The sequence below is a fragment of the Anguilla rostrata genome, chromosome 16 (assembly GCF_018555375.3).
Source record: "Anguilla rostrata isolate EN2019 chromosome 16, ASM1855537v3, whole genome shotgun sequence".
NCBI lineage: Eukaryota > Metazoa > Chordata > Actinopteri > Anguilliformes > Anguillidae > Anguilla > Anguilla rostrata.
The window spans coordinates 8499452-8526446 of NC_057948.1; the positions used below are offsets into that span (position 1 = coordinate 8499452).

The window sequence follows — 26995 nt, forward strand, 5'->3', positions numbered from 1 at the left end:
TGGAAAAAATAACACCCCAGCTCAATCTTCAAAACAGAAGGAATCCCAACTGATATTCAGTCGGGCCATGTGTTCCAGGGTTTATTTTATAAGTTAATAACGCTGGTTCATGCATGGGCGCCTATGCATTTTATGAATTTTAATGCTTGAACTCCAGCAAAAGTCAAGCTCGATTCTCAAACAGAATTACAAACGGCAAAACTTTACTGAATTACTGACGCTGCGCCCAGCTCACGGACGGCTTTGCACATATCTGATTATCCCACGGGCTGGATGCTTTTAGTTTTGCTTTGCGTGGCTATACATTTTAATTTCAATTTCATTTTTTAATTCTCTGAGATAAAAAGCTTTTTTTTTACTTTGAGGAACAGCCTTTCTCTTTACGGTCTCACAATAATGGTGGAATTTTAAAAACCTTGTGAAAGATTTCAGTGTAAAATGAGCTTCTTTCAACCACAGGAGCTTGGTTCCAGCTAATTCACAGGAACGTAGGTTAATACCATTTAAGGATGTAATTTACACCCTCAGAAATAAAGGTACAATGGAGGTACGTCTTTGTTCTTTAAAGAACAAATTTCCCAAAATGTACCATGAAAGTACAATAATGTTCTATTTGGGTACTAAGAAGTGCCTTTTACAAGCAAAAAAAGGTACAAACCAAATGTGTATCACTGGCTAGGGGTACGATTATACGTACCTATAAGGTACCACCACAGTGACAAGCGTTTGTACCTTTTTAGGCAATTTTTTGAGGAAAGGTAAGGTAGAGGGCATCGTCCAGGTGGCCGCGTGTGAAAATGTTGCTCCTCGGGCGGCTTGGCTAGGTGTCCGGCGTGGGGATGACGCCCGGCCCCGCTCGGGTTCGACTGCTGTGAGAGCAGAAGGCCGCGGTCGGCCGGGATCCCTGCCAGATACGCCCTCTCAGAGCATATGGAGAACTGGGAGGAGCCGCGGCGCATGCAGGCAAAAGCAAGAGGCGCCGCGGTGCAAGAGCCAGTGCTGGGTCCCCTCAGTACGGCTGCTTTCACTGTCACACTGAACCAGTGAGCTCACACTGCTCTAACATTAAACTGGTCAGGCCCATAGGACTGTAAGGTTAACCTGTTCACTTATAGTACTGTAAGGTTAACCTGGTCAGGCTCATAGTACTGTAAGGTTAAGCTGGTCAGACTCATAGTACTGTAAGGTTAAGCTGGTCAGACTCATAGTACTGTAAGATTAACCTGGTCAGGCTCATAGTACTGTAAGGTTAACCTGTTCACTCATAGTACTGTAAGGTTAACCTGGTCAGGCTCATAGTACTGTAAGGTTAAGCTGGTCAGACTCATAGTACTGTAAGGTTAACCTGGTCAGACTCACAGTACTGTAAGGTTAACCTGGTCAGGCTCATAGTACTGTAAGGTTAAGCTGGTCAGACTCATAGTACTGTAAGGTTAACCTGGTCAGACTCACAGTACTGTAAGGTTATTAGTGTTACAGGGGTGGCTGATAAAGGGTCTAACCTGGAGAATTTCCCACCCCACAGCCAGAAGCTCTCAGCTTCTCAGTGGCCCATAGCTTATTAGCACAACAGTGTCAAAAGCCGCTTTTCCACCACATGGTACCGGCTCAACTCGACTCAACTCTAATCGCTTTTGGTACCAGGTACTTTGTTTTCCAGTGCAGATAGTACCCCTGTAAATGTAGCTGGTCGTCATAGCAACGCCGCAAACTGCCGTGACGTCATCTTCAACGCGACACACACAGGAACAATGGAGGATATCGAAGGGATGGTGTTCTTGATTCTCGGTATGTAGCTGTTTGTCACAGCAAGGAGACAAATTTTGTTTCAGAAGAGGGTGAAGGCAGCAAGACAAAAGATTGCTGAAAAAAACAGGAGAGTTTGGGAAATCCTACATCAGAGCTCAGACGACGAGACGACTCTGATTCTATTGACGATTCTCTCTGACCAACCAGTGGTCTGCAGTGTTTTCACGTCACCTTTGGTATCGCCTCAGCTCGCTTGGAACCTTGACGGAGGTGATACCAAAAACAGTACCAGGTACTATCCACAACTTTTGCCCAATGGAAAACCAAAAAAGTTGAGTAGAGTCGAGTCGAGTTGAGCCGGTACCATGTGGTGGAAAAGCGACTAATGTCATTTGAGCTAGCACTTTCAGTGCTTAACATCTTTCATACATTATGGGTGCCTTTGATTCTTTTGACCTCTCTGCTCATCATCAGGCCAGTTGGGGTAAGGGATATACAAGTCCAGGAACCGAAGGTCCTCGCTCTACCGAAGGATCTCCCTGGGGCGTAGGGATTGGGAAAGGGCGAACAGAACAAGGAAATGGCGAAACAAAAATCAATCAGTCAGTCAGATATCTGAGAAAAGGCTTCAGTTTATTGTGTCAGTTAAGGGCCAGACCCTTTGCGTGGGATGGTATCGGAGTCCTCTCAGCCAGCATGCCGTGGGCACTTGCGCCCAGAGATCAGGACTGAGTGCCCAGCCCTCAGAGACAGGTTATGGCAGGGGAGACCAGGAGACAACCCCACCCACTCAACCCTGCAGCACTGGAGCCCCGCCCACGTAACCGGAGCCAGCACCGCCCGTTGCCGGGCGATCCCGTAGAATTCCGTACGGGTTTATCTCTATTTAGCACTAATGCTGTCTCATAGTTACTGATTTGTTAATCCCATCTGTTGGTTTCTCAAAGATGCCATATTGTTTGTACAGGGTCAAAGTTCAATCTAAGTTAGCTCCGCCTTGAATTTCATTATAGTTGGACCCACCCCTTACAGAAATAGGACATACTGCAATACATTGTACAATAATAAACTATATGGTGGCAATATGCAGACCTTTTGCAAAATATCATGACAAATATATATCCACAGCAATGTATTGTATATCTGTATTCAAATATATAAAGGCAGATATATTTTGTATACTTGCCCATATATTGTGAAATTTTGCAATATGTTTTCTAATCTAATATATTTCATTTAAAATATATATTGCAGTATATTCTGTTTCTGTGTGGGACAGTGCTGAACGAGTGGGTGCAGGCAAATCCCCGCTTCTCCCAAAACTGTCCCCTCTTCCAAACTCCCGTACCATCACCAACAAAAATACATTTAACAAAGACCCTCTTTCAGGTAGGGCACGTTACCATGGGCACCACCAGCGTCCTCAGCATCCTTGTTATTGTCTTTGTCATTTAAAGCGACAAATCAAAACTCAGTATGTACAATAAATATTAATTCCCCAACCCCCCTCCCACACCCCCCCCAATAATATGTACAGAATAAAGTTTCAGTTGGAACAGAACAAGGTCCATCTGTGCTGCAGAGAAACAAACACCAAGCACACACATTCACATAAACCAACATTCACATGTAAACTTAAAATTATTATTACTCTTATACTCTAATAATAATGCAATTATCATTATTATTATTATTATTATTATTATTATTATTATTATACAATAAATAAATCTTTCTTGAACCCCAATTGGGAGGAGTCAGGTTAGTTAGACACAAAGCGTTTGAAACAAGGAAAGGGTCAATTTAGGGGAGGCAGAATCTAGTTGGGTGGGTGGGTCCACACTCCCACATGAACACACACACACACACACCACACCTACACACATCATACAAACACATGCACACATGCACACACACACACATACCACACACTCGCACACACATACACCACACACACACAGACCCACACAGACACATGCACACATACACATCGCACACTCGCACACAAACACACACACATCACGCACAAACACATATCACATGCACACACCACACACAGACACACACACACACGGTCTCTCTCTCACGTTTTCTCTCACCCTCTCATCCCCTCTCTCTCACCAGACCCCTGAGTGTTGTTTTACAATGGATTAATCCAAAACTAGGCCTATACCCTAACCCTAAACCCATATACCCTAGCTCTAAACCCTAAACACAAGCACTAATCCGACCCTAAGTTTACGGCCTAAATTCTGAAAGGTAAAGCTCTGAGCAAGAAAAGGACGGCAACAATTTCCCCAAACGTCGCGCCTACACCTCGCGCTTCCTGAAACTGACAGGCGGCCTCTGGAATACAGGGAAAGAGACAGATGGGGAAAAAGAAAGAGTGATGCTGAAAGAGGAAGAGAGAGAGTGATGTGAGATGGAAAGTGTCAGACTAAGAAGGGTGGAGGAAAAGGCATGGAGCAGCAAAGCAGATGGGGTGGGCAGTGTTCAGTATTATGACACACATTTGAAATATGTATTTGCAGGATATGTATTTCATGTGTACAATGGGTTGCTTGCCCTTTTTTGTTTGGTTTTACCAAGTCCACAAGCACAGACTAAAGACAGATAAAAGACGAAAGATTCTGAATGGAGCAAAGGTCAAAGATTGCCCCCAGTATATTCACAAATCTCATGAAACGCAATGGAAGATGACTCATTAGGGTGCTCCTTGTGATGAAAGGGCACACAAGGTACTGAAAACAGGAAAAACATTCCTATTTCTACAGGAGAAAAAAAAAACACTTTTTAAACACGCACTGTACCAATGTAAACAGTGAATTGCTACATTTAATGAAATGGCAGCTCATTTTACAAAATGAGAAAGAAACAGAGGGAAAAAAACAGAGGAGGGACAAAATAAAAATGGAGACGAGAGCAAGGTCTATTCTGGGGAACGTTTTTTTTTAAAAGCGACGTGCCCTTTTCGTAATAAAGAAGCTTTTTAGTCACGGGTAACGACGGCGTGACTGCGTGACGACAGGACCGCAGAAAAACCCGCGAGCAGAATTTGGCTCGTAGTGGGCGGTGAGCGTGTACCCACGGCGACACCTTCACAGAGATTTCACAGCGACGTCATTAGCCGCCGCGTGACTCTGCTGGGTGCGCAAAGCTGAAAAATAACTCACAGCGCACTGAAGCCGAGTAGCAATGTTCCATTGACCTCTCTTTAAAAAAATACACATATTCTGGATTAAAATGCCCGCGTTACAATGGCATTGTGGATGCAACTCAACACTCAATTCGTTAAAAGCTTCATCTGGGCTTATACGTGATACATCGTACATAAAGTTAAATACAATACTTCTCTAAATGAAAAGGTTTTCAGAATAACCTGAGATATGGGGGTCACGAATGAGAAGAAAGAAATGAACAAGCCCCAAAGGCATAGACTGCAGAATAGGCCATCTTGGGCAGTTTACAGTCATTTTTATGTAAATCCTAGAAACTGGAGCACCACCAGATGATTAAAAAATGTAGAAGTACTATATCAATACACAAGAAAGTTGGTCAAACTGATCCAGGACACTGCAAGTCTCTTAGCTTATCTTTCATTTTGATGGATCATTTTGGAATCTGTCATTAGAAACAGGGTTTTTGCAGAGGGGATCTTGCCTGACAAATGATCCGTCTCCAGAACTTTGCTGAAGGCGTCATGAGATTTATGGTATATATCACATTTATGGTATATATTTTTGTTTTTAAGAATTCTGCTGAACATAAATAGTAGTAATAAAAGGGATCACATCTCAGCAGAGTGGTCTCAGAGGTGTCCCCCAGGGATTAATGTTAGGACCTCTTCTCTTTCTTATCTTCATATATGACCTTGAGAAAAATATTCACAGAAAAATATTTAAATTTGTCAAGTAAACAAAATACCCTTCATCAAGGTTGTGTAACACCTTGGAGAAAAAGGCAATAAGATTTAAATGTAAAAACTTTTACATTTAATGCAGTTAAATGTAATCTAGAATATGCTTAGTTTTAAAAAGGACACCAGCCTAAATCTAAATCTACACAGTGTACTAAAGTAGATATACAGCTGATACTTAATGAATATATTATGCAATACAGTACAATGCCATTGTCAGACCACAATTAGAGTGCTGCATCTAGTTCTCAGTAGCAAACTATTAGACAGATACAGAAGCTCTTGAAAAAGTAACTGAAGGGCAACAAGACATGCTATCTACGGGCTACGGGAGGGATCAGCTAGTCATGGACTCGCGTTTCATCGCTCACTAGCAGCCCCTGCTGGTTAAACGGGCACCTGTGCCCTGCATACCAAAGCCGCATATGGTAGGTCTTTGTCGGACTCCACTCTGTGTGAGCTTAGCTGTGGTCTGTGGTGTGGAAAGTGAGGAGAACGACGGGTGTCTTCCTCTCTCGATGGGGCAGTAGGGATGACTGAACGACTCTGGATGGGAACCAGATATGTACAACCCCATGTTGGGCACCTATATTAAAAGAAGAGCTTCATAACTCCTTTATAAGCAGAACATAGCACTTTCAAAGTACTTCATAGGAATTACTATGGGCTGCAGTGTAGTATAATGGGTATGGAAAAGCGCTTGTAACCTAAAGGTTGCTGGTTCGATTCTTGGATAGGACACTGCCGTTGTATCCTTGAACAAGGTACTTAACCCGCATTGCTTCAGTATCTATCCAGCTGTATAAATGAATGCAATGTAAATGCTAAGTGATAATGTTGTGTAAGTCGCTCTGGATAAGAGCATCTTCTAAATGCCTGTAATGAAATGTGTAATAATGTAATGCAATATGAAGATGTTGTACTTATGAAGGTGATATATAGCTCTTATGAAGGACTATTCGTAGAATAGTATAACAGCAGACTGAAGTAACAAATGTCAGTTTGGTACAATAACACCCTTTTCTAGCATAAACAGCCAACGACCTTTTCACCACAGTTAACCTGATCAACTCACTTTATATACTGTTGGTAAATATTCAGGTAACATCATCACAACGCAATCAAGTAACCTGAATGAGGGAAACAATAAAAACATTACCATAAGTCATTAATGCTTTGGCCAGTCCAGATGGCGTCAACTTCCAGAATAAATTAGGGACAAACAACTCCAGGCTCAGTCAGTACGGGTGCATCACCCTGATTACTTGTCGAGTTTGGAGTCCCCCTCTGCAACAGCCAAGAGCCTTGTGGCTGTCTCCCTTTCTATATTCAGCGAGAGCCGCTTCCCCCAAAATGACATATTTTGGGTACGATAAGAGCGCTCTGACGGTTTAATGGGACGGCGGCACGCGGTGGCGCCACAAGGTCCCTCACAAATTCCCCAGTCACGCTACCCTCATCAACTGCGGGCGGTACAGTCATAACGGCCCTTCGACACAGCGCAATTACACATCCTAACCGCGATTCCCACTATTAATGCAATGCTGCGCAGCCAAGATTTCCCCTGTTGCATCCGCGGTGATGGAGCAGTAATTGCGCTCAGCAGTTCCACGGTATCCGGACAGCAGCAGTCGAACGGCGCGGATGCAAATCCATCTCGACAGCTGCACATTGGAGATGCCACCATTACGGCAGCACAGCTCACAGGGCCCTGCGGATAAGGATACCTCCAGCCATTACTGTCATCCTTCTGGAACATCTGCACTGCAGATTCCAGTGTCCTCATTATGACATCACCGTTACACGTGCGCCTGATGGGCTTTCTGTTGACCTTCAGCGCAGGCATGCTGGCCACTGTGGGAGAGGACAGAAACAGTGTAGCCTACACAAAAGAGTCAGACTACACCCCCCAAGACCACGCCATCTCATCCAGATCCCGCTCCCTGCCAGACCACGCCATCTCATCCAGATCCCGCCCCCTGCCAGACCACTCCATCTCATCCAGATCCCGCTCCCTGCCAGACCACGCCATCTCATCCAGATCCCGCCCCCTGCCAGACCACTCCATCTCATCTAGATCCCACCCCTAGACTCCTCCTTTGAAAATTTGCTATGAATTTCCTAAAAACTGTTTTTTCTCTCATCAGAACAGACAGATCAGGAGAGAACTGCAGATTGGTGGTGTTCCGAGTTAGTTTGCCTGAGTCCGAGGTGGGATTTGAACCCAGGCCTCTCACTCATCCTGAAGATTTCATAGGCAAACGCGGTACCAGTCAGCAAAAGGTGAACTCGACCCCCAGCCAAGTGCAACGTTGTTATTTTTTTATTAATTTGAGGGTTGTGTCGCCAGACTACGAAACCATCACTTTACAGGACCTTTACTGTGCTTCACTAGTGAACTAGCCAAGCTATACCCACTACAGTGACAAGAGGAGCCCATCAGGTCTATACACGTGAGCATGAATACACACACATATACACACGCACCCACTTGCACTCATTCACACACACATTCACTCACACACAATCACACACACCCACACACATACATACACACTCACTCACTCGCTCACACACTCACACACACGGACACACGACCATGCACGCACGCATGCACATATACGCACACAAAATACACACACACACTTGCGCACACAAGCACACATACTATGCACAAATATGCTATAACCACACACACATGTATGCACATACACAGTACACACACATGCATATACACACACACTCTCTCTCTCTCTCTTTCTCTTACACACACACACAGACACACATATTTACTATACATACACATGCACACACACACACACATTCTGTACACACGCACATGCACACACACTCATACTATACACATATACAAGCATTCACTCACGCAAACACACACACACGCATGACGTCACTCAGAAAACAGGCATTTTTTCACTTATATGGAAGAACTTTTTGATTGGTTTCTTCAGTTTCTTTTCAAAAAAGAAAGAAATGACATCAATTAATCTTTCCCGTTTATCACTCTTTTTCCCACTTTTCCTCCATCGCAGAGCCTTCATTTCCATCGCTGGTGAGGAGCCATCCATCTAAGACAAAGTCTGTCCTTTCCTTGTGTTCCAGATCCTTCCATTTGGTTGCTTTTTTGTTTTTTTCTTATTTTTTCTTTTTAAAACACTACTTTGTTGGAGTTACAGCACAGCACCCACAGAACACACACAAACAACAAGAGAGGGATACTGACCAGGGGGAGAATTCACTACTATTGTGCCAGACACAGAGGGACAACCAAAAAAAGAGGGGTGAAAGCGTCAGATCTTAGTCCAGAAAATGAGTCCCAGTTTACGGTTGTTTTCATCTCCAGGTCGGTCACCACTGGCGCTGGGCGTTTCCAGAACATTCTGTCTGAACGTGGAGCCAGAGAGAAAGAGAGCGCAGGGTGGAGAGGGAGAAAAGCCATGAGGTGGGCCTAGCAGGCAGGGGGACTCCAAAAATAAAGGAGGGGAGGAGGAGAGATGATGTCGGGTGGGGGGAGGGGGGTCAGGGAAGAAACCCCAGATTGAGACACAACACACCTGACCAGGGCGCGCATAAACACACCCGAAGCTGAGGGTAACCAAGGCCTTAGCACTCGTACCCCCTTTAAAAAAGCATCCTATGGGACATGCCTGTTTATTTTAAGATTAAGTAGGACTAGGTCAATGTGCTGTGGGGTTCTCTCTGGCCTGATGGGATGTCTGGGTGAGGGAAGGGAGTGACTGTCAATACTGCATGGCCCGTGGCAGAACCGACTGTGGCAGGGCCCCCCAGCTCAGGACCAGGGGAAGGCTGCGAGGGAGAACATGGCAGGTCCCAACAATGAGAGGCCATGACAGGTCCCCACTAGGAGAGACTGTGGCAGGTCTGCACAAGGAGAGACCGTGGCAGGTCCCCACTAGGAGAGACTGTGGCAGGTCCCCACAAGGAGAGGCCACGTCAGGTCCCCACAAGGAGAGATTGTGGCAGGTTCCCACAAGCAGAAAACATGGCCAGTCCCCACAAGGTGAGACTGTGGCAGGTCCCCAGAAGGAGAAAACATGGCAGGCAGGAGCAGGCAGACAAGAACAGGGGAAGTGGTGGTGACCCAGAAAGCAGAAGCAGACAGAAAAAGGGGCAAAATAAGAAAGGAGGACTGAGAGACAGAGAACCCTGTGAATGGCTAATTGTACCCGTGTTTCACAGCCTGGCAGCAGGGCAGTCTTGTGCATAAGGGGGGTGCCGGGAGGTGGGGGGGTGGGGGGGGGGGGTGGATCAGTGTCGAGGGGATGGGGAGTGCCAGGAGGTGTGGGAGAGGCGGTGTAGAGGGATGGGGCGAGGGGCCGTTGGGGGCAGGTTGGTGGGGCTATTAGGCTTTCAGGGCGTGCCACTGGGCCACTGCGGTGCGAGGGCGGCCTATCATATCCTTCCAGTGCTTCACTTCTGCTGGACCACTCTTCCAGGAAAGATATATCTGAGAGAGAGAGAGAGAGAGAGACAGAGAAGGAGAGAGAGGGAGTGGAGGAGAGAGAGAAGGAGAGACAGAGAATGGGAGAGAGGGGGAGAAGGAGCAAATGTTACTTTCACATAGCTATCTGTGGACAGGCATACAACAGTAGCCATGACAATAACACATGATAAGAGATGTAAATACTAACCACCCCTGCAAAAAAATATAAGTACAAATTACAAATTGAAAATACAAATTAATAAATGGCTTGACCTGAATTAGTGAAATACACACAGGGAGAGAGAAGATGATATTGTGCTGGCTGCTGTATACTTAGATGCAGCTGACAAAAAATGTACTGCATATGAGCATTTTTGGGAGAAATATGGTGTGGATGTCTCTCTACTGCTTTGAAGTCCTCAGAAAAGGGAGATCCCTCAATCACAACAATTAAGCAAAGTCTTAAGGTAACACATAATGACAAGGGAGTAATGGCAGTGGACAGCAAAAACAGTGGCAAATACTAATTAATGACAACTATTCCAAATTTACCACCCAACATTCAGGTAGCTGCAATTAACCAGCTGGTCCACAAGAAGGCACCAGTGTGCATTGAAGGTAACTTGAGGTCAACCCAAAAACAGATTTTGAAGAACATGCACATGGCGAGTGCATCATGTTTTTAAACTGGTCCAAATGGTGTCCACCATGTTATCCTCCTTCTTGGCAAGTGTGTTTTCACCACAACTATAAGCCCTGAATTGTAACAACCTGTTAATTGTTCATAATTAGACACCTAATGTACATTGAGGAATTAAAACAATTAAAAGCAACGCAAAAACGAAATTGTGTAAGTAAGGAAAAATACGGAAGAACGTTTAGTCATCTCGAATTGATCCAGGAGGGCCCCAAGACCACCTTTGGGAACCGCAGAGTTAAGAGATTTTAAAAAACTGAACACCAACAGTGTTGGCAGATTTGTTCATATTTGGTGCACTGTTGGTTTATCAAGGAAGAAAACCAGATAAATGTTGACATAGATAGAATAAGACAGGCTTTCACCGATCACAAAGCAGTGAGTTTCCTCTATCTCCTTGTGGCTTTTGATAAATTTAAATTAAATAAAAAATTCCACATGGATACCATTTATCTTGTAAAGCAAATTTTTCCAAACAGATTTCAAAGTTAGTACAAGTCAAGTCAGATTGTGAATCAGGCTCTCTTAGACAGAAATAGAGCAAACCGCAGTCTATTGTAAGAAATATAGTAACCACATCAGTAGAAAAATAGCATAACACTTCACAACATATTTGCAAATACATCAATGACTGCTGCTTCCAGATATTTCCATTTATTTTTGTCAGAATATCAGTCAGAGAAACCAGATGATCGTTCATAGCCGCAGCCAGGGATGCTGGGTATTTCCTGGCATCATTGGGCCAGAGTTAATTTAGCTATCAACTGCCTCGCCCCCTTTTCTTGGTGTCGTGTTTCTCTCTTTCTTCTTGCTTTTCACTAATTATCAGATGGCTGTATTGTGCAGCCAAATAAATAATATTGTAGTTTTAATCACTGTTTTCCTTTTTTTCTGCTTTGACTCTCACAAATTTTGCTTTGGCTCATGCCAAAGATTCAAATAAATAAGATGCAGTAAAAAACCTTAGAGAGATTATCAATCTGCTGTAGTTGCTGTCGGAGAGAGGTGGTTCGTCTCTGATAGTTGCAGTTAGAGTCAGGTGATCAGTCTGTCATAGCTGCAGTCAGAGTCAGGTGATCAGTCAGTCATAGTTGCAGTCAGAGTCAGGTGATCAGTCTGGCATAGTTGCAGTCAGAGTCAGGTGATCAGTCTGTCATAGCTGCAGTCAGAGACAGGCGATCAGTCTGTCATAGTTGCACTCACAGTCAGGTGATCAGTCTGTCATAGTTGCAGTCAGAGACAGGTGGTCAGTCTGTCATAGCTGCACTCAGAGTCAGGTGATCAGTCTGTCATAGCTGCACTCAGAGTCAGGTGATCATTCTGTCATAGTTGCAGTCAGTCAGTGTCAGTCAACAGTTTCCAGCCCGGCTGGGGGGCGGGCCGGCGGGCGGTACCTTGCCGATGACGTCGTTGCGGCTCAGCCTGTCCTTGTCCATGACGGTGATGATGATGGTGGTCTCCCGCAGCACGTGGGCGGGGACGTCGAAGGGGAAGGACTCGTTGAAGACGGGGTTGAGGCAGCGCTTCATCGTCACCGTCTTCTTCTTCTCTATCCGCTTGTCTTTGTGCATCAGCCACAGCTTCACGTACGGGTCTGAGGGAGAGGGGAGAGACGCTCAGCCCGCCTGCAGGGGGCAGTGTGGCACCGGGCAGGGTCATCACAGTGGTGTAGCGGGCAACCCGAGAGCAAAGCCTTGGAGAGCTGCAGGATCTGCTGTTTTTTGTTTGGATTTTTAAAATTTTTTTTTTTACTTTCAACTCTAAAATTTGTGACCGGACCAGAGAAACCAGGTGAGGTGAGAAAGCTGTATTCAAAAGATATAATTGACCCTGCAGCTCTCTAAGACTAGGGTAAAGGTATGAAATCCAGCAGGTGCACAACTGATAATATGATTTTTCTGATTTCAGTTCTTTAACAATTATATGGACCAGTCGTGGGTCACTTGTGAGAAAGGAATTTAGTTTGGCCAGTTTAGAAAAGTGTATGGAATGTTATAATTACTGTACCTTCTTTTTTTCACTGGTGCTGCAAATTGGGCTACTGTGTGTGTGTGTGTGTGTGTGTGTGTGTGTTTGTTTGTGTGTTCATGTGTCTATGTGTATGTGTGCATGTGTCTGTGGTGTAGGTGTGTGTATATTAGGGGTGGAGGGAGGTGGCACCATTTGTACTTGTATTTGGTCAACCAACACAATAATTTGTATTAGTATTTGTATTCGGATAAAAACTGAAAGTGGGTGAGATTTCACTCGGAAGCTTTATTTAACAAACAATGACCTGTATGTTATATAGCCACAACAGGCTTGCTGAGGTAAACAAACAGTCAAATCAAGTTCCAAACAGAAGCTAAATGTTTTCATAAATCAAAACATAGTCTCTTATTCTTATTCTGAAGTGCATAGAATGAACTGCATGAACCTCACCACCACCCCTACCTGAGGGACACAGATGTCAATTATAAACGGAAAAAAATGCTTTTATAATTCAAAAGCCAGTTCCTCAGCTTCATTGTGAACTACTGTGTGCTATGAACTCCTAATGAAATTTTTTTTAAACTGCAGATTGTAGGGCTAAAGTGTTTTGTTGTTCTTCGTTTCTTAATACTTTTTCTCCCCTCTTTGTTGAAGCCCCACTTTGCCTGTACGCTTGATTTGCATAAGCTTGTATAAATGAAAGAAAAAATATAAAATCTTCCCAGGATGGAATACATCTTCAGCCATTATGCTCTTACTCAAACTTCCCCTAGTTGTATTTTGTAAAAACAAGCTCCTGCAGATGAGCTGGGAACAGTCTACAGCGATGGGGAGACACAACATCCCCTGCTATCCGGAAAAGTTGCTTGGAGTAAACACATGTTGGGTTACGAGAACCATATATTGCGAACCTATTTTCATGAAATAAAGGATGCAACTGAATCAACTGCAGCGTTTGTATTTCTAAATTATAGTGGTTCTGTTATATAGGTTAAGGGAAAGATGGTGGACCTCAGTCGATTTCTGGGTCAGTCAAAGACCGAAGAGACAAGAATGGATAAAATAAGCGATTGGATAGAACCCTTTGTAGCACACGCAAAACAAGTAACATGACAAATCATCGGTTACGGTATTTGTTTTGTACCAATCGTTAAATTTGTTATTATTTTTCTGTGTGCCAATAGGTTTTGCATGTGCTGAAGGTCATGTGTGTGTGGACAGGAGACACGCAAGCAGACCTGAAGACAGAACATGGTCTTTGGCAAAGACTTGGCAGGGCACAGAGCTCGTAAACTTCCATTGCTGCTTCCATGTGCAGTCCACTGCTGAACGTGCAGTCCATTTTGTGAACATACAGTCCACTGGTGAACATGCAGTCTACAGCAGAACATACAGTCCACTGGTGAATGTGTAGTCCACTGGTGAACATGCAGTCCACTAGTGAACATACAGTCTACTGTGAACATATAGTCCACTGGTGAACATGCAGTCCACAAGTGAACATACAGTCTACTGAGAACATACAGTCCACTGGTGAATGTGCATTCCACTGGTGAACATACAGTCCACTGGTGAATGTGCAGTCCACTGGTGAACATACAGTCCACTGGTGAACATGCAGTCTACAGCTGAACATACAGTCCACTGGTGAACATGCAGTCTACAGCTGAACATACAGTCCACTGGTGAACATGCAGTCTACAGCTGAACATACAGTCCACTGGTGAACACACAGTCTACTGGTGAACGTGCAGTCCATTGGTGAACACACAGTCTACTGGTGAACGTGCAGTCCATTGGTGAACACACAGTCTACTGGTGAACGTGCAGTCCATCGGTGAACACACAGTCTACCGGTGAACGTGCAGTCCATTGGTGAACATGCAGTCCGTTGAATGGGCGAAGGACCCTTAGAACATGGCAGATCAGCAGACACAGTACCTGACGTTCCGCCGATGTCCATGGCTTTAAGGTTGCGTGCTTTGATGATGTTCACAGTGATGGTGTTGGCTGAAGGGTTGTAGCAGAGGGACACCAGCAGGTCCCCACGCCGCCCCTGTGGTGAAAATAGGAAAGACCCTCAGCGTGCGCACCTTCCCCGCCCACCCCTGCCTGGCTCCGCCTTTCTGCCGAAGAGCCCCGCCCAGTCTAACTCTGCCCCATTACATTACACTTATTTGGCAGACGCTTTTATCTGGGGCGACGTACAATAAGTGCATACTGAAGGTCACTGGAACAACTACAAAACACAGGTCAGATGAGGTACAATACTAATATTGTAACAGTTATTCATAGCCATGGCCACACCCCCTGCCCAGGCCCCACCCAGGCCCCGCCCGGCCCCACCCTCCTTACGCTGCCATCGCTGCAGGGCTTGAGATCCTTCCAGAAGGGCTGCATGTGTGCCAGGTCCACCTTGTTGAGCGGGATGGACACCTCCCCGATGGGGTCGTTACGGCTGAAGCGGTCGTAATCCAGAACCTGCAGGTACAGCGTGCGCTGAACCACCTTCTCATATGGGAATCCTGCCAGAGAGAGAGAGAGACATAGAGAGACATAGAGAGAGAAGCAGAGAGAGAGAGAGAAGCAGAGGGACAGAGAGACACACAGATACACAAACAGACAGCCTTTTAAGTAACACAGAAATATGCACCAAATACAGTTGTTCGTTAAAATTGAACAAAACAAGTTCCTGAAAAAGTGAAACTGCAGGAAGAGCGAGAGGCAAAGTGAAAGAGCGAGAGGGACAGATGGCAGGGACGCGAATGGCAGTACCGGACCACGAACGTGGTCACCTCGCAGAAACCATCTGTGAATTTAAAACAGGACGTCGTGGCCACCCTGTCCATTGTGCACGCACTGGCAGACTACAGTGCAATGTGGCGCATATTTCTATCAGCAGGTGTGGAAATAAGATGAATTCACGCAGGCTGCTGAATCTGCCAGGAAGGAAAAGAGCAACAACAAAAAAAATAGAAGAAGGGACAGAAGAAAAAGTGGAAAACAGAAATACAGTTTAACAGAGCTAAAATTCAATTTTGGGCTCCATCTGCAACATCCATCAAAATCAATGGCAGCCTAAAAAGGCTGGATAAGCGTAATGTTTTATAAATGAGGAGTCCATTCCCTCACAAAGTATACACAGCACAGAGCTTACACTGCATACAGCTTACATTGCACAGAATTTACACTGCACAGAGTTTACACTGCACAGAATTTATACTGCACAGAGCATATACAGCACAGAGCTTACATTGTACAGACCTTACACTTTATAAAGTTTACACTGCACAGAGCTTACACTGCACAGTTTACACAGCACAGAGCTTACACTACACAGAGCTTATACTGCACAGAAATAAAATAATTATTGGTATGTTAGCCTATCCATGTTTGTATTTGCATAAATATGTCACATATACACATTAAATATTAATACTTCACATGCTTTGTGTATCCTTCTTAGAATACTGCTCTGCTTGTACACTTGACCATCCCCAATGATTTGAACAGAGAGAAAGAGAGGAAGAGGAGAGGGAGAGGAAGCTGATGTCATCAACACACTGACCTTCGAACAGGAACGTCTCGTTCCAGTGCGGGTTGAGGTTCTTCCTCTTTACTTTAGTCTCCAACTTGTGCTTCTTGTCTGGCAGCAGGTAGATCTTGACAAAGGGGTCGGAGGTTCCAGAGAAGTCTTTGGCGGGGAGGTCCTGGCCCTTCAGGATCTTCACGGTGAGGGTGGACTCATGGAAGTTGTAGCCCACGCTAAACTGGATGCGGCCCAACTTCTCACTGATGGGGCCTTCCTGGTCGTCGTCATCAGAGCCTGGAGACAGCTGAGGTGTGAGATGATGAGGCATTAGGTCGAACTCAACCCTGCTATTGGCTGCACAGACGCTGAGATAGTGACACTGGCTGCAGCAGAGAGTGGGAGGCCAGGATGAGAGATGCAAGCTCTAGGACTTTCCGTCCACGTCACCTACAGGATGTGTGTGCTGTTGAATGTTTAAGAAGAAGGTTTAACAATTGTTTGGCGTGTTTCCTCGTAGGATTAAGAAAACTTCACCAGTTTGTTCACGCTGTCACAGTTTCTTACACAACTGGCAAATAGACTTAGGCAGCTCGATTGGCTGTTTGCTTTTGAGCTAGCTCTCAAGATAATTTCACTTAATGCCTTTGCTGTGCTTGAATACTCATGTAAATATTCATATATCAAGACTGTTTAGTCTCAACGCACATCCATTAATTTCCTTCTCATACTCCACTCTGGGAAATACGACACTGTTTTCCATTCACTGCCGTTGTAATGGGCATCTTGTTAGTTTCTCCATCATCTTTGGCCGCATTGACGCTGTACTGCATTACAATGAAGGGCTACATCTCTCCTGTGCTGGGACTAAGTTCCTGTGCTCTCAAGGCCATCATAAAGAACACTCAGAAAGCTTTGATCTGAAACCTTCTGGACAAAGTGTCAGTGTTAGTCATCAAATGGTAAAAATGAATGCTTTTTTGAAACAAAAGGTTGTCATTGTCACTAAATTTAAAACGTTTTACAACTATTGATCAGGCCAATTATTTTGGCCTGATTAAAGTATATAATATATATACTTTTTTAAAACTATTATGTGCATGGAGCAGTAAATGTATCCTCAGCAAACATGGTCATTACGTAAAAACCAGCCAGATGAATATGAGTTCCTTGTGGATCTCCAATTATTCTGTTCTCCATGAGTCAGAGGCACCTGAAAGCATAGAAGTTGTAACACTGGGATGAAAATCTCGTAAGAACCAGTTTCAGAGGAGTACAGAAATTCAGCGTAATGCTGAAGGATAATAACTTTGCTCTACTGCCACCAGGATCTACATCTGTTGGACTGACGCAAAGGACTACAACACAAATGCAGGCTGTACAGAACAGCCCTGATTTGGCAAATGTGGGGGAGGAGAGAGGAGAAACTAAATTAACTAAGCGTGGAGGAGTTTAAGTGCAGATGCTATAAACAAACCAAGATACTCCACAGTCTTAGCGTTGAAAGTTCCGTCTCCCCAAGGTTGAGGGTGAAACATTCCAGTTCAGTGCCTCTTCTGAGCAACACAAAAGCACCAGAAACTCGTGATTAACCAGAACCTCCTGTAGCCAAACAGGAGCTGACCATCTGGTTTGTGTATACTAATCTCCGTGGTTCAGTCAGTCCACTGCATTGGACCATGGCTGGGAGCTCTGGACACTACTATATTGAAAGCCATATATTTTTATAAGTAAATATCCATAGACCAATAGGCCTATTTCACTTCAGTCCTGATGTGTTCGACATTGGTATTCCCTTTAAAGAAGGAGCATATTCGTGTTCATGGCGCCATTTTTGCAAGTAAAGTTATCTCAGACCAGAAGAGCTGATATACAGCATTTGTTTACTTCCGTTCTGAGAACGTTCGACGTGAAATAGGCCCATTAGCTGGGGAAAACATACAAACTTCCCTCATCAAGTGAGGCAGTGATAGATATGAATTCGCATAAAACCTATGGACGCGAACATCAGAAATAGGAAGTATATACAGAGCACCATGGTAAGCACATTCCTTTGCAATGCAGAGGAGCTATCTGAGCCAGGAGCCATCTTGAATGCCGAAATCTAGGCCAGTTTGAACACTGACAACCAGACACATTAGATTTCTCTTCTGGGGCCAATTAGAATGCCCGTATCACCTACCCTGTTACGGGGTCATTATGCAATATCTGGGCTCAAATCCTTACCAGCATGATCCTTTCACATACCCAGAAGCTTTTTTTAAACTTCGGATTCTGCTGAGTGAAGGGGAAGGGGAGGGGGGTGGCAGACAGGAATTTCACAATGTTTTTATCGAAAGTGGAGCAGTTTAATTATCAGGCTAATTCTTTAAAAGGCACAAGATCACAGATAAAGTGCATCTCCTTTGCCTCCCAGCAGCTTTATCACTGCCTAACCGTACAGAGAGAGGAGGAGGGAGGGAGAGAAGGAGAAAGAGAAAGAGAGAGACAGAGGAAGACAGAGCCTCAAGTACCTCTTCATCAGAGATTTTTTTAAACAAATTCCTCAGATTCGCCGCACAAATTAATCAGCTTCAAAACTTTTCAGAATGTAAAAATTCTTTGAGGCGAGTAGGCTTCCTAAACAGAGGTGGCGGCTCAAAACGCCTCTGCCTGCCAGAATAGAAGACATGGTGTGGGCTGAGCAATGTGTTATGATGCCTGATGTCCGTCATTTTTATATGGGTTCTGTGAGTGTGTGTGTGTGTGTGTACTGAAATTGAGAGAGGGAGAGACCGAGAGAGCGGCATAGAGATGGAGTGAGCGAGAGACAGAGAGAGCGACATAGAGATGGAGAGAGGGAACGGCAGAGAAAGGGAAAGAGAGAGGGCATGGCCCAAGGTTGGCTCCCTAGACCTTTGGTGCTTATTATCCCCGCCCTGTGTTGTCCGCGTAGACCCTCTCCCTCTCTCTCATCCTCTTTCAGGCCTGATTGGGTTAGAAGGGGGCTGGGAAGGAGGGATGGGGATGAAAATAAGAGTTCCGCACACACCAGCAGCTCTTTCTGGCCCACATCTTCCTCCAGGCCTCAACCTAATGAGGGGATCTTATCTACCGTCTCTAATGGAGAGGGACACACACCCTCACGTGTGTGTGTGTGTGTTTTCATTTCACAAAAGATGCAAAGTTTGAGCAGAGATTTTTGAGATGTGATTGCTTTCTCCAGCTATTTTTGGAGTGCTTGACATAGAAATCCTAAACGCAAACCATGAGCGGTTACCGCAGTCCCTCTCCTTGCCCCAGCCTCGTTTGGGTTTTCTATCAAACCTTTTGTGTTGGTCACAGCATTGTGGCCGACCTCCAGGTGGGCAGGCCACAGGAGCCAGGAGCCAAAGATTTAAGGGGTAAGGGGTGGAGCAAGATCCTGTATTTGTATCTGTATTTGTATTACGATATAACCTAAAGTGGGTGTGGCATAAACCAGAAGTGGGTGGAGTTTCACAAGGAAGCTGTATAAAATGCTGCAAAAAATCAATAGAGCTCAGAAAAGTTTTTTGAATCCAAAACAAAAATGTATTTGACCCAGGTCTGATATCCAATTCATATTTCTTAGCCCTTATAACAGAAATATACAGTATATCAATATCAGGATAAGACATTGCAACACTTCACATTATATGGGAAAATACAAATGTTTCAGCGTATTTTGTTTCTGTAAGGAATGGTTTGTGGTGGACTGCATTCAGACTGAAGTTAATTTTGGCCTACACTGGACAATGTTTTTGCAGTTCTAGAAGATGTTTGGCTCTGTTGGCTAAATCCACGCGTATGTTTAAGTGAATCTACCAGGAAGAAAATTACCTTCTCAAACTTAGCAACAATTAAAAGAGTTAATTGTAGGCTGGCTAATTACTGCTTGCTTACACTTGGCTACACAGCTTCTTGTCAGTATTATTTATGTCACGGTGTAATTATGCTAATGATTGGGTTTTGGAGAGGGAGCTGTTTGTGAACTTAAAAGACCTTTCGGACACTTTGGCATAGTTTCTTGGAGCATCAGCAGACAATAAAAAAATGTGTTTCTTAACTGTCATTTAAAATTAAGTAAAAACAGCCTACAGTTTCTTCTTAAAATGCAATTAGGCAGGTTCATGCTAACAATCACTGAGCTAGAGTAATAAGGAAAACTTGCTTTCTTTCATTTGTCTGTTAAAGTTAGGGATGGCTTTTGATTGAATCCAAGCCCTGTTTATGTGGTTTCTGTCAAGGGTTATTTGAAATACTGGAACCCTTTAAAATCAGAAAAGAAAATCAGTTTTCAGCAGAGTGCTAGAATTTTTCACATTTTACCACCATCTGAAGAGTTACAGGATTTTGAATAAGAATTTGACCCTGGTCAGATAACTTGATACCTGACAGGTCAGAAATATGGATCAACAGATACAAGAATAACTGACAGGGAGAGTGGATAACTGACAAGAAAAATGTGAATGAAGTGATACAAAGAGGATGAATGGATAACAGACTGCGAGAATTGAAAACTGATTAAGATATGAACAACTGACAGGGGGATGAATAACTGATGGGGAATGGATAACTGACAGGGGAAGAATAACTGACAGGGGAAGTGATAACTGACACAGGGATGGATAACTCACAGGTGGAACTGATTACTGACAGGGGGAATTGAAACTGACAGGGGAATGATAACTCACAGGTGGAATTGATAACTGACAGGGGAATGAATAACTGACAGTGGAATGGATAACTCACAGGTGGAATTGATAACTGACAGGTGGACAATAACCCACAGGTGGAATTGATAACTGACAGGTGGGTGAATAACTGACAGGGGAATTGATAACTGACACGGGGATGATAACTCACAGGTGGAACTGATAACTGACAGGGGGAATTGAAAATTGACAGGGGGATGAATAGGATGGATAACTAACAGAGGATGGATAACTGAGGGGATGAATAGATGGTAACTGAGATGATGAATGGTAACAGATGATGAATGGATAACTGAGATGATGAATGGATAACTGAGATGATGGATGGATAACTGTGATGATGAATGGATAACTGAGATGATGGATGGATAACTGAGATGATGAATGGATAACTGAGATGATGGATGGATACCTGAGATGATGAATAGATAACTGAGGGGATGGATGGATGGTAACTGAGATGATGAATGGATAACTGAGATGATGAATGGATACCTGAGATGATGAATGGATACCTGATGGGTAAATTAATTGACGAGCAGGAACGCTTACCATAACCATCTCGCTGGTGAGCGAGTTCGCCAGGTCGGATACGGAGGAGTGCCCGTCAGCATCAGGCGGATGGCCCTTGGGACTGTTCCCCGGTTTATTACCCCCGGCCCTGCGAGGACAGAGCACAGGGTCACTCAGCGCAGCCAACCGGCCGAAAGGAGACGGTGCGGCTCGACCTCAGCCAATGGGGTTGCAGGGGCGGGGCAGAGAACGCCAGGCTTCTCCCGCCCTGTGAGCTTGAGACCCAGTAGAACCCAGGCAAGGTGCACCTGGATCTGCCCAGGTATCGTGCCTGAGACCAGCACACAGGCACTCAACCTGAAAACCTGGGCTTGGGCTTTTGACCTGAAAACCGCGAACGGGAACTGAAAGACAACACCTGGGATCCGGGAGTTTCATTTTTTACGCCAGCTCCGACTCTTTGCGCGTCAAGTTCCGAAGAAGGATCTTTCCATAAAGTTTGAAGTGGGAGGAATCCTTCCCTGCTCGCACACAGAACCGCAATCCACTCAGACCACTGAATACATTCTGAACAGGATGCATGATGGGAATTACTAGTGTATGTTGGCCACACCGACAGCATTTTGATTGGCTGCCTTGACTGAGCACCGATGCTAAGAACGTGCTGTCATCAAGAGGCTGTCAATCAGAAACCCCGTGAGAAGATGCTGGGAAAAAGCATAATTTCAGTCTCATGGATCCGTGTATGTTAGCTTTCAGCACGGCGATACAGTGTCAGTTTATGGGCAACAGAGGCGCTGAACTTAAAATGGCATCTTCTGAAATAAAAGCCTGCTCAGAAAAAAAAAACTGCTCTGAAACAGAACACTGCTCACCCGTTCAGAAATGGACGACTGTTCCGAAAAGCTGCAGCGTTGCCAGATTGACTGAAAACAAGGAAGACTAAACTAAAGGAGGAGAGGAGTTATGCACACATCCATCCATTATCTATACCCGCTCATCCTGGTCAGGGTCGCGGGGGGTGCTGGAGCCTATCCCAGCATACATTGGGCGAGAAGGAAGAATACGCCCTGGACAGGGCACCAATCTATTGCAGGGCACACGCACCATTCACTCACACACATACCTATGGGCAATTCAGAGTCCCCAGTTAGCCTACCTGCATGTTTTGGACTGTGGGAGGAAACTGGAGTACCCAGAGGAAACCCACGTGGACATGGGGAGCACACACAGAAAGGCCCAGGCAGGGGATTGAATCCAGGACCTTCTTGCTGTGAGGCGACAGTGCTACCCACTGCATTTTTTCTTCATTTTCACTACCACCATTTAAATTTATGCAGCTAGCGACCTCAGAATAGCTCAGCAATAGTAATAAGTGTACCAGCAGCAACTGACGTTTTTTTCTGGAACTTAGCTCGCTGCTACAATACATACATGCGGAAATGTTTTATAACATCTCCTCCAGCTAAGGCTTCCTGGTAATCTTTCGGCTGGGTGAGTATTGTGCAATCTGGCAACGCGGAGCCGAACTCTCCAAAAAGACAGCGCTCTGAGCAACCGATATTCCATTTCTATTTCTGAACAGGATTCTTTTTTTGGGTAGTGTTTGCTATTCAGAGTCCGTGTGTGTAAGCTCGTACGTTTCCAAAGCGCGTCCACAGTAGCAGACAACCGCCCACTATCTGATAACAACGCACTTTAGATCAGCGCCTGGCTGTGCAGCTCCCCTGATAATCTAATCACGCACTTAGTCATTTCTCAACCGCACTTCTGTGTTTAATGCCCGGCTGCGGCAAAGGAGTCAAATTAGGCAATACAGTCGTACACAATTTAGGCAATACACTCGACAATAATCAAGCAAATGGTTTGAAGATTTTCATTTTCTCTGCTAATACACCAGTGCGCGCACACACACACACACAAGCGCGCACACATACACACACACATACACACACATACAGACACCACCGTACTGGCTCTGCAGTGAATCTATGATTAGCATTATGCTTCTAGGTTTGCATATTAGCATACATTTAGCACTTTACTCATGGTGCACATACTCTCTGGTCAGGCGGCGTTGTTGCACTTACATTAACTCAAAGACCCTCAGGGTAAGAGCTTTTGCTAATGAATGTAATATAGCGAGCCAACATTACTGAAGCGGTCAAGGGGCTCCACTGTATAGGAGAGGTCGGTGACCCTGATTCTAGTGCGCCAGAGACGTTTCTGGTATTTAATCCATGCTGAACCCCTAACTGCGTTTAATCAGAGTAATTGTGAGGACTCAGTGTTTCACCCGTCAGGCTCTCAGTGAGCTTAGCCGCCCTGATGGCACAGCGGCATTAGGCCGGCATAGGCACTCCGTCGGCCCCTGCCTGTGGGAGGTCGACATTGCGCTCAGGCAGTTCGTCCACTGGGAAGATGTCGCGGCTACGTGGCTAAGATTTGTGTCAAAACGATCAAAGAAAACATCATGCTTTTCATACAGGTTTGTGTCCAAATTGTCAAGCAAAAAAAAATTCTGATTGAGAGCAAAGAAATACATATAGCAAATAACAATATTGATTTCAAGTGAAAAACGTAAGACCTTATGTGCAAACTACTATCTGTTTTGTTTGATACTTGATACAATGTTTCATTTGGTACTCTCGACATAAGTCTGATTCTATAGCAGAGCAGAGGTAACCAACTTAACCATGTCATCTTTCCAATGGGCAAACTACCTACCCACTACGCCGCGACTGCCTCCCACAGATGGAAAATGACAGAGTGCCTGCGTTGGCCCAGTGGCGGCCCAATGTGTGCTGCCTCGGTGGGGTTTAAACCTCAGGTTTTACACCAGCGAACTGCATTACAACTGAAACAGCTAATACATATTTTGCAGATTTGGATAGCAGTTCCAGTTGTAATGCGACTCTGTGGTCTATAGGGTTAAACTTGAGGTTTAAACTCCAGCTAAACAAGTTGCAATTGCAAATGCCCTGGAATGTCCAGATTGCTGATAATCAAGAAACCTGCACCATCCTGCTCGGATGGAATGAAAACCAGAAACGGCTCCGACTGAATCGGGACTGCCCTCCCACAGGTCTGGAGGAGTCTTTGAGATTGTCTTGAAAAGGGGGATGCAATGGTGGGGGCAATGATGACAGGATAGCAGAAAACAGGGAAGCTGAGCATGTGTGTGTGTGTGAAAGAGTTCATGTGCAGGGCCATATCTTAGGGCAGCCTATGCATGTATGTGTGAAAGAGAGTGTGTGGGGGGCTCTAGTTTAGGGCAGCCTATGTGCGAAAGAGTTTATGTTCAGGGCCCTAGTTTAGGGCAGCTTTCTCCAGTGGAAAGGATGACTGTTGAACGCACCAGGAATAGCTACAGACCTATTGGTAGGGGTAGATTCTCATAGGGATGGATATTAGTTGGTTAACGTAAACATAAAGTGGTAAAGCTAAAATAAACAAAAAAATAAGTCAATGACATTTTGTTTGTAATGTGGCACATTGCAGCAAGAGCAACAACAAAAACAACATCAATAACACACTGTGAACAGAAAGAAGAGGGTCAAAACTGTGAGAAAGAGAGAAAGACAAGGCCTCGACTTAATCAACATTTGCCCTTAGCTTTAACTGACAATACAAGCACAGTTTGGCAAGTAGAAAAAACGCTAAAATGAACTTGGCAAACTAAGTTGGTCATGACACAATGCATGCGTGTAATTGTATGTCAAAGTCACAGACATTTCATTGAATACAGGCTGAAGTGCGTCAATGAGAGAAAGAGAGAGAGAGAGAGAGAGAGAGAGAGAGAGAGCAGAGCCCTCCCCAGCAGATGGGTACATTTTAATGGTTTCAACAATAATGCATATTACACTCCATTGTCAATACAACAGTCAGGGCACACTGAAAGGCGAGACACTAATGAGACATTAGGGCAGAGACACAGCAATAAAAGAGAGAACGGGCAAAATATGCAGGCACACAATGAAGGAGGCACAGAGAGAGAATGAAAGAAAGAGAGTGAGAGAGAGAGAGAGAGCGAGAGAGAGATTTATCTGCGTTAAGAGGAAAGTCAGTTGATTATTAGCACAGACAAAGTGAGGCCGCACAGTTTAGCAAAAATGGAAGTACGACATGGACGGACACCAGAGTGTAAAACGTTTTTAAAACCGAGCTGCAAGAAAGGAGGAGAAAGGAGGTAAAGAGAAGCCTGGAAACGCAAGAAAGACTTTCAGAAAAAAACATTCTGTCCAAAAAATACAATCAAAAAAACAGAGGCAAAAAAAGAAAGAAAAATAAGACCGGCAAAGATGCGTACACAGAGGCTGTTGGAGGAGCAGCGGAGGGAATGGGAAGAGTCTCGACGTTTACTCAAGCGAGGAGCCAGACGAACGAAGACACTATATATAAAAGACGCTGGAGAAGAATCACGACAAAAACAAACACACATTTATAAATCAGACGCAAAGACCGTCAGACGAAAAGACAAGGACGTCACAGCTAAAATCGGGGGCAAGGGAGAGACAATAAGACAACAGATTAAAAATGTGAAGAAAACAGTGAGTTAGGAGTTATGTAGTATGGACACAAACGACGATGTCGGAGATCACAGACCATGCGGGACTATAGGGGGTTCGCTGTAGCACCATAAACTAAGGAAACACAAGACCATGGTGTTCTCCATCCTTCAATTTTCCATACCTTAAAACACCAAAAAGAATTTCACATAAATATAATAGTGAGAGACATACACTTTTTCCAAAGAAGGATTTTAGAAACCTGGCGTTGTAGTCTCAGCGTTGTAGATTCACAATCCATAATGGAAATAGATCGTCATGCCAGTAAAGACATTAAACTTGTATTCCGAAAGGCAGAGCAACTGCAGATTTGGCAGTTAGGTCCTATGCCTCTTCACCAGGGGAGGTGAGCCGCTTTCATTGGACAGGCAAAAGCTGGACTCCAACTCGACTATGGACATGTGGTCGAATCCCAAGGGGGCCGCAGTGTCTGCAGGTTTTTCATGGCGTCCTTTCAATCGGCTGCCGATGAAGGCCTTGAGAACAAGGCGTGTGGATCCCTTAGCCAATCGATCACTTGAATGAAACACTGGTGCCGAGAACGTCCCGAAAACCAGCAGGCACTGCGGCCCTCCAGGTCTGGAGTTTGACTCCTGTGGTTTAAGCACACAAATCCTGGGATTGTGGCGCAGAGCACCCTTGTGTTCAGGGTAGAGTGTTTAAGGACATGAATGTTGGGACTGTGGGGTAGAGTATCCTTCTGTGAAGGGTAGACTGTTTAAAGACATGAATGTTGGCACTATGTGGGACAGAGCACCCTTGTGTGAGGGGCTGTGTACATTTGAGCACTCAAGGATTTAGGAACAGACTTCAGGAGGAAAAAGCAGAACTTTTCTTCGCAGCAATGGTGAAGGCTGGGCCTTGGACAGACAGTT

The 26995-nt window shown here is 44.8% G+C and overlaps 1 protein-coding gene across 1 annotated transcript in view; it reads right to left on the minus strand.

The window, feature by feature from the left end:
* Positions 1-2363: 2363 nt before the first annotated feature.
* The window catches only part of LOC135241493 (synaptotagmin-7-like), a 176904-nt gene continuing 152272 nt past the window's right edge, over positions 2364-26995 (minus strand). The window contains exons 7-12 of the mRNA XM_064311963.1: positions 21592-21700; positions 16364-16631; positions 15151-15320; positions 14737-14851; positions 12219-12418; positions 2364-10151 (exon numbers count right to left, since the gene is read on the minus strand). Of these exons, the coding sequence (XP_064168033.1) occupies positions 10047-10151; positions 12219-12418; positions 14737-14851; positions 15151-15320; positions 16364-16631; positions 21592-21700 (967 nt within the window). The 3' untranslated portion in view covers positions 2364-10046. The remainder of the gene's footprint in view (positions 10152-12218; positions 12419-14736; positions 14852-15150; positions 15321-16363; positions 16632-21591; positions 21701-26995) is intronic.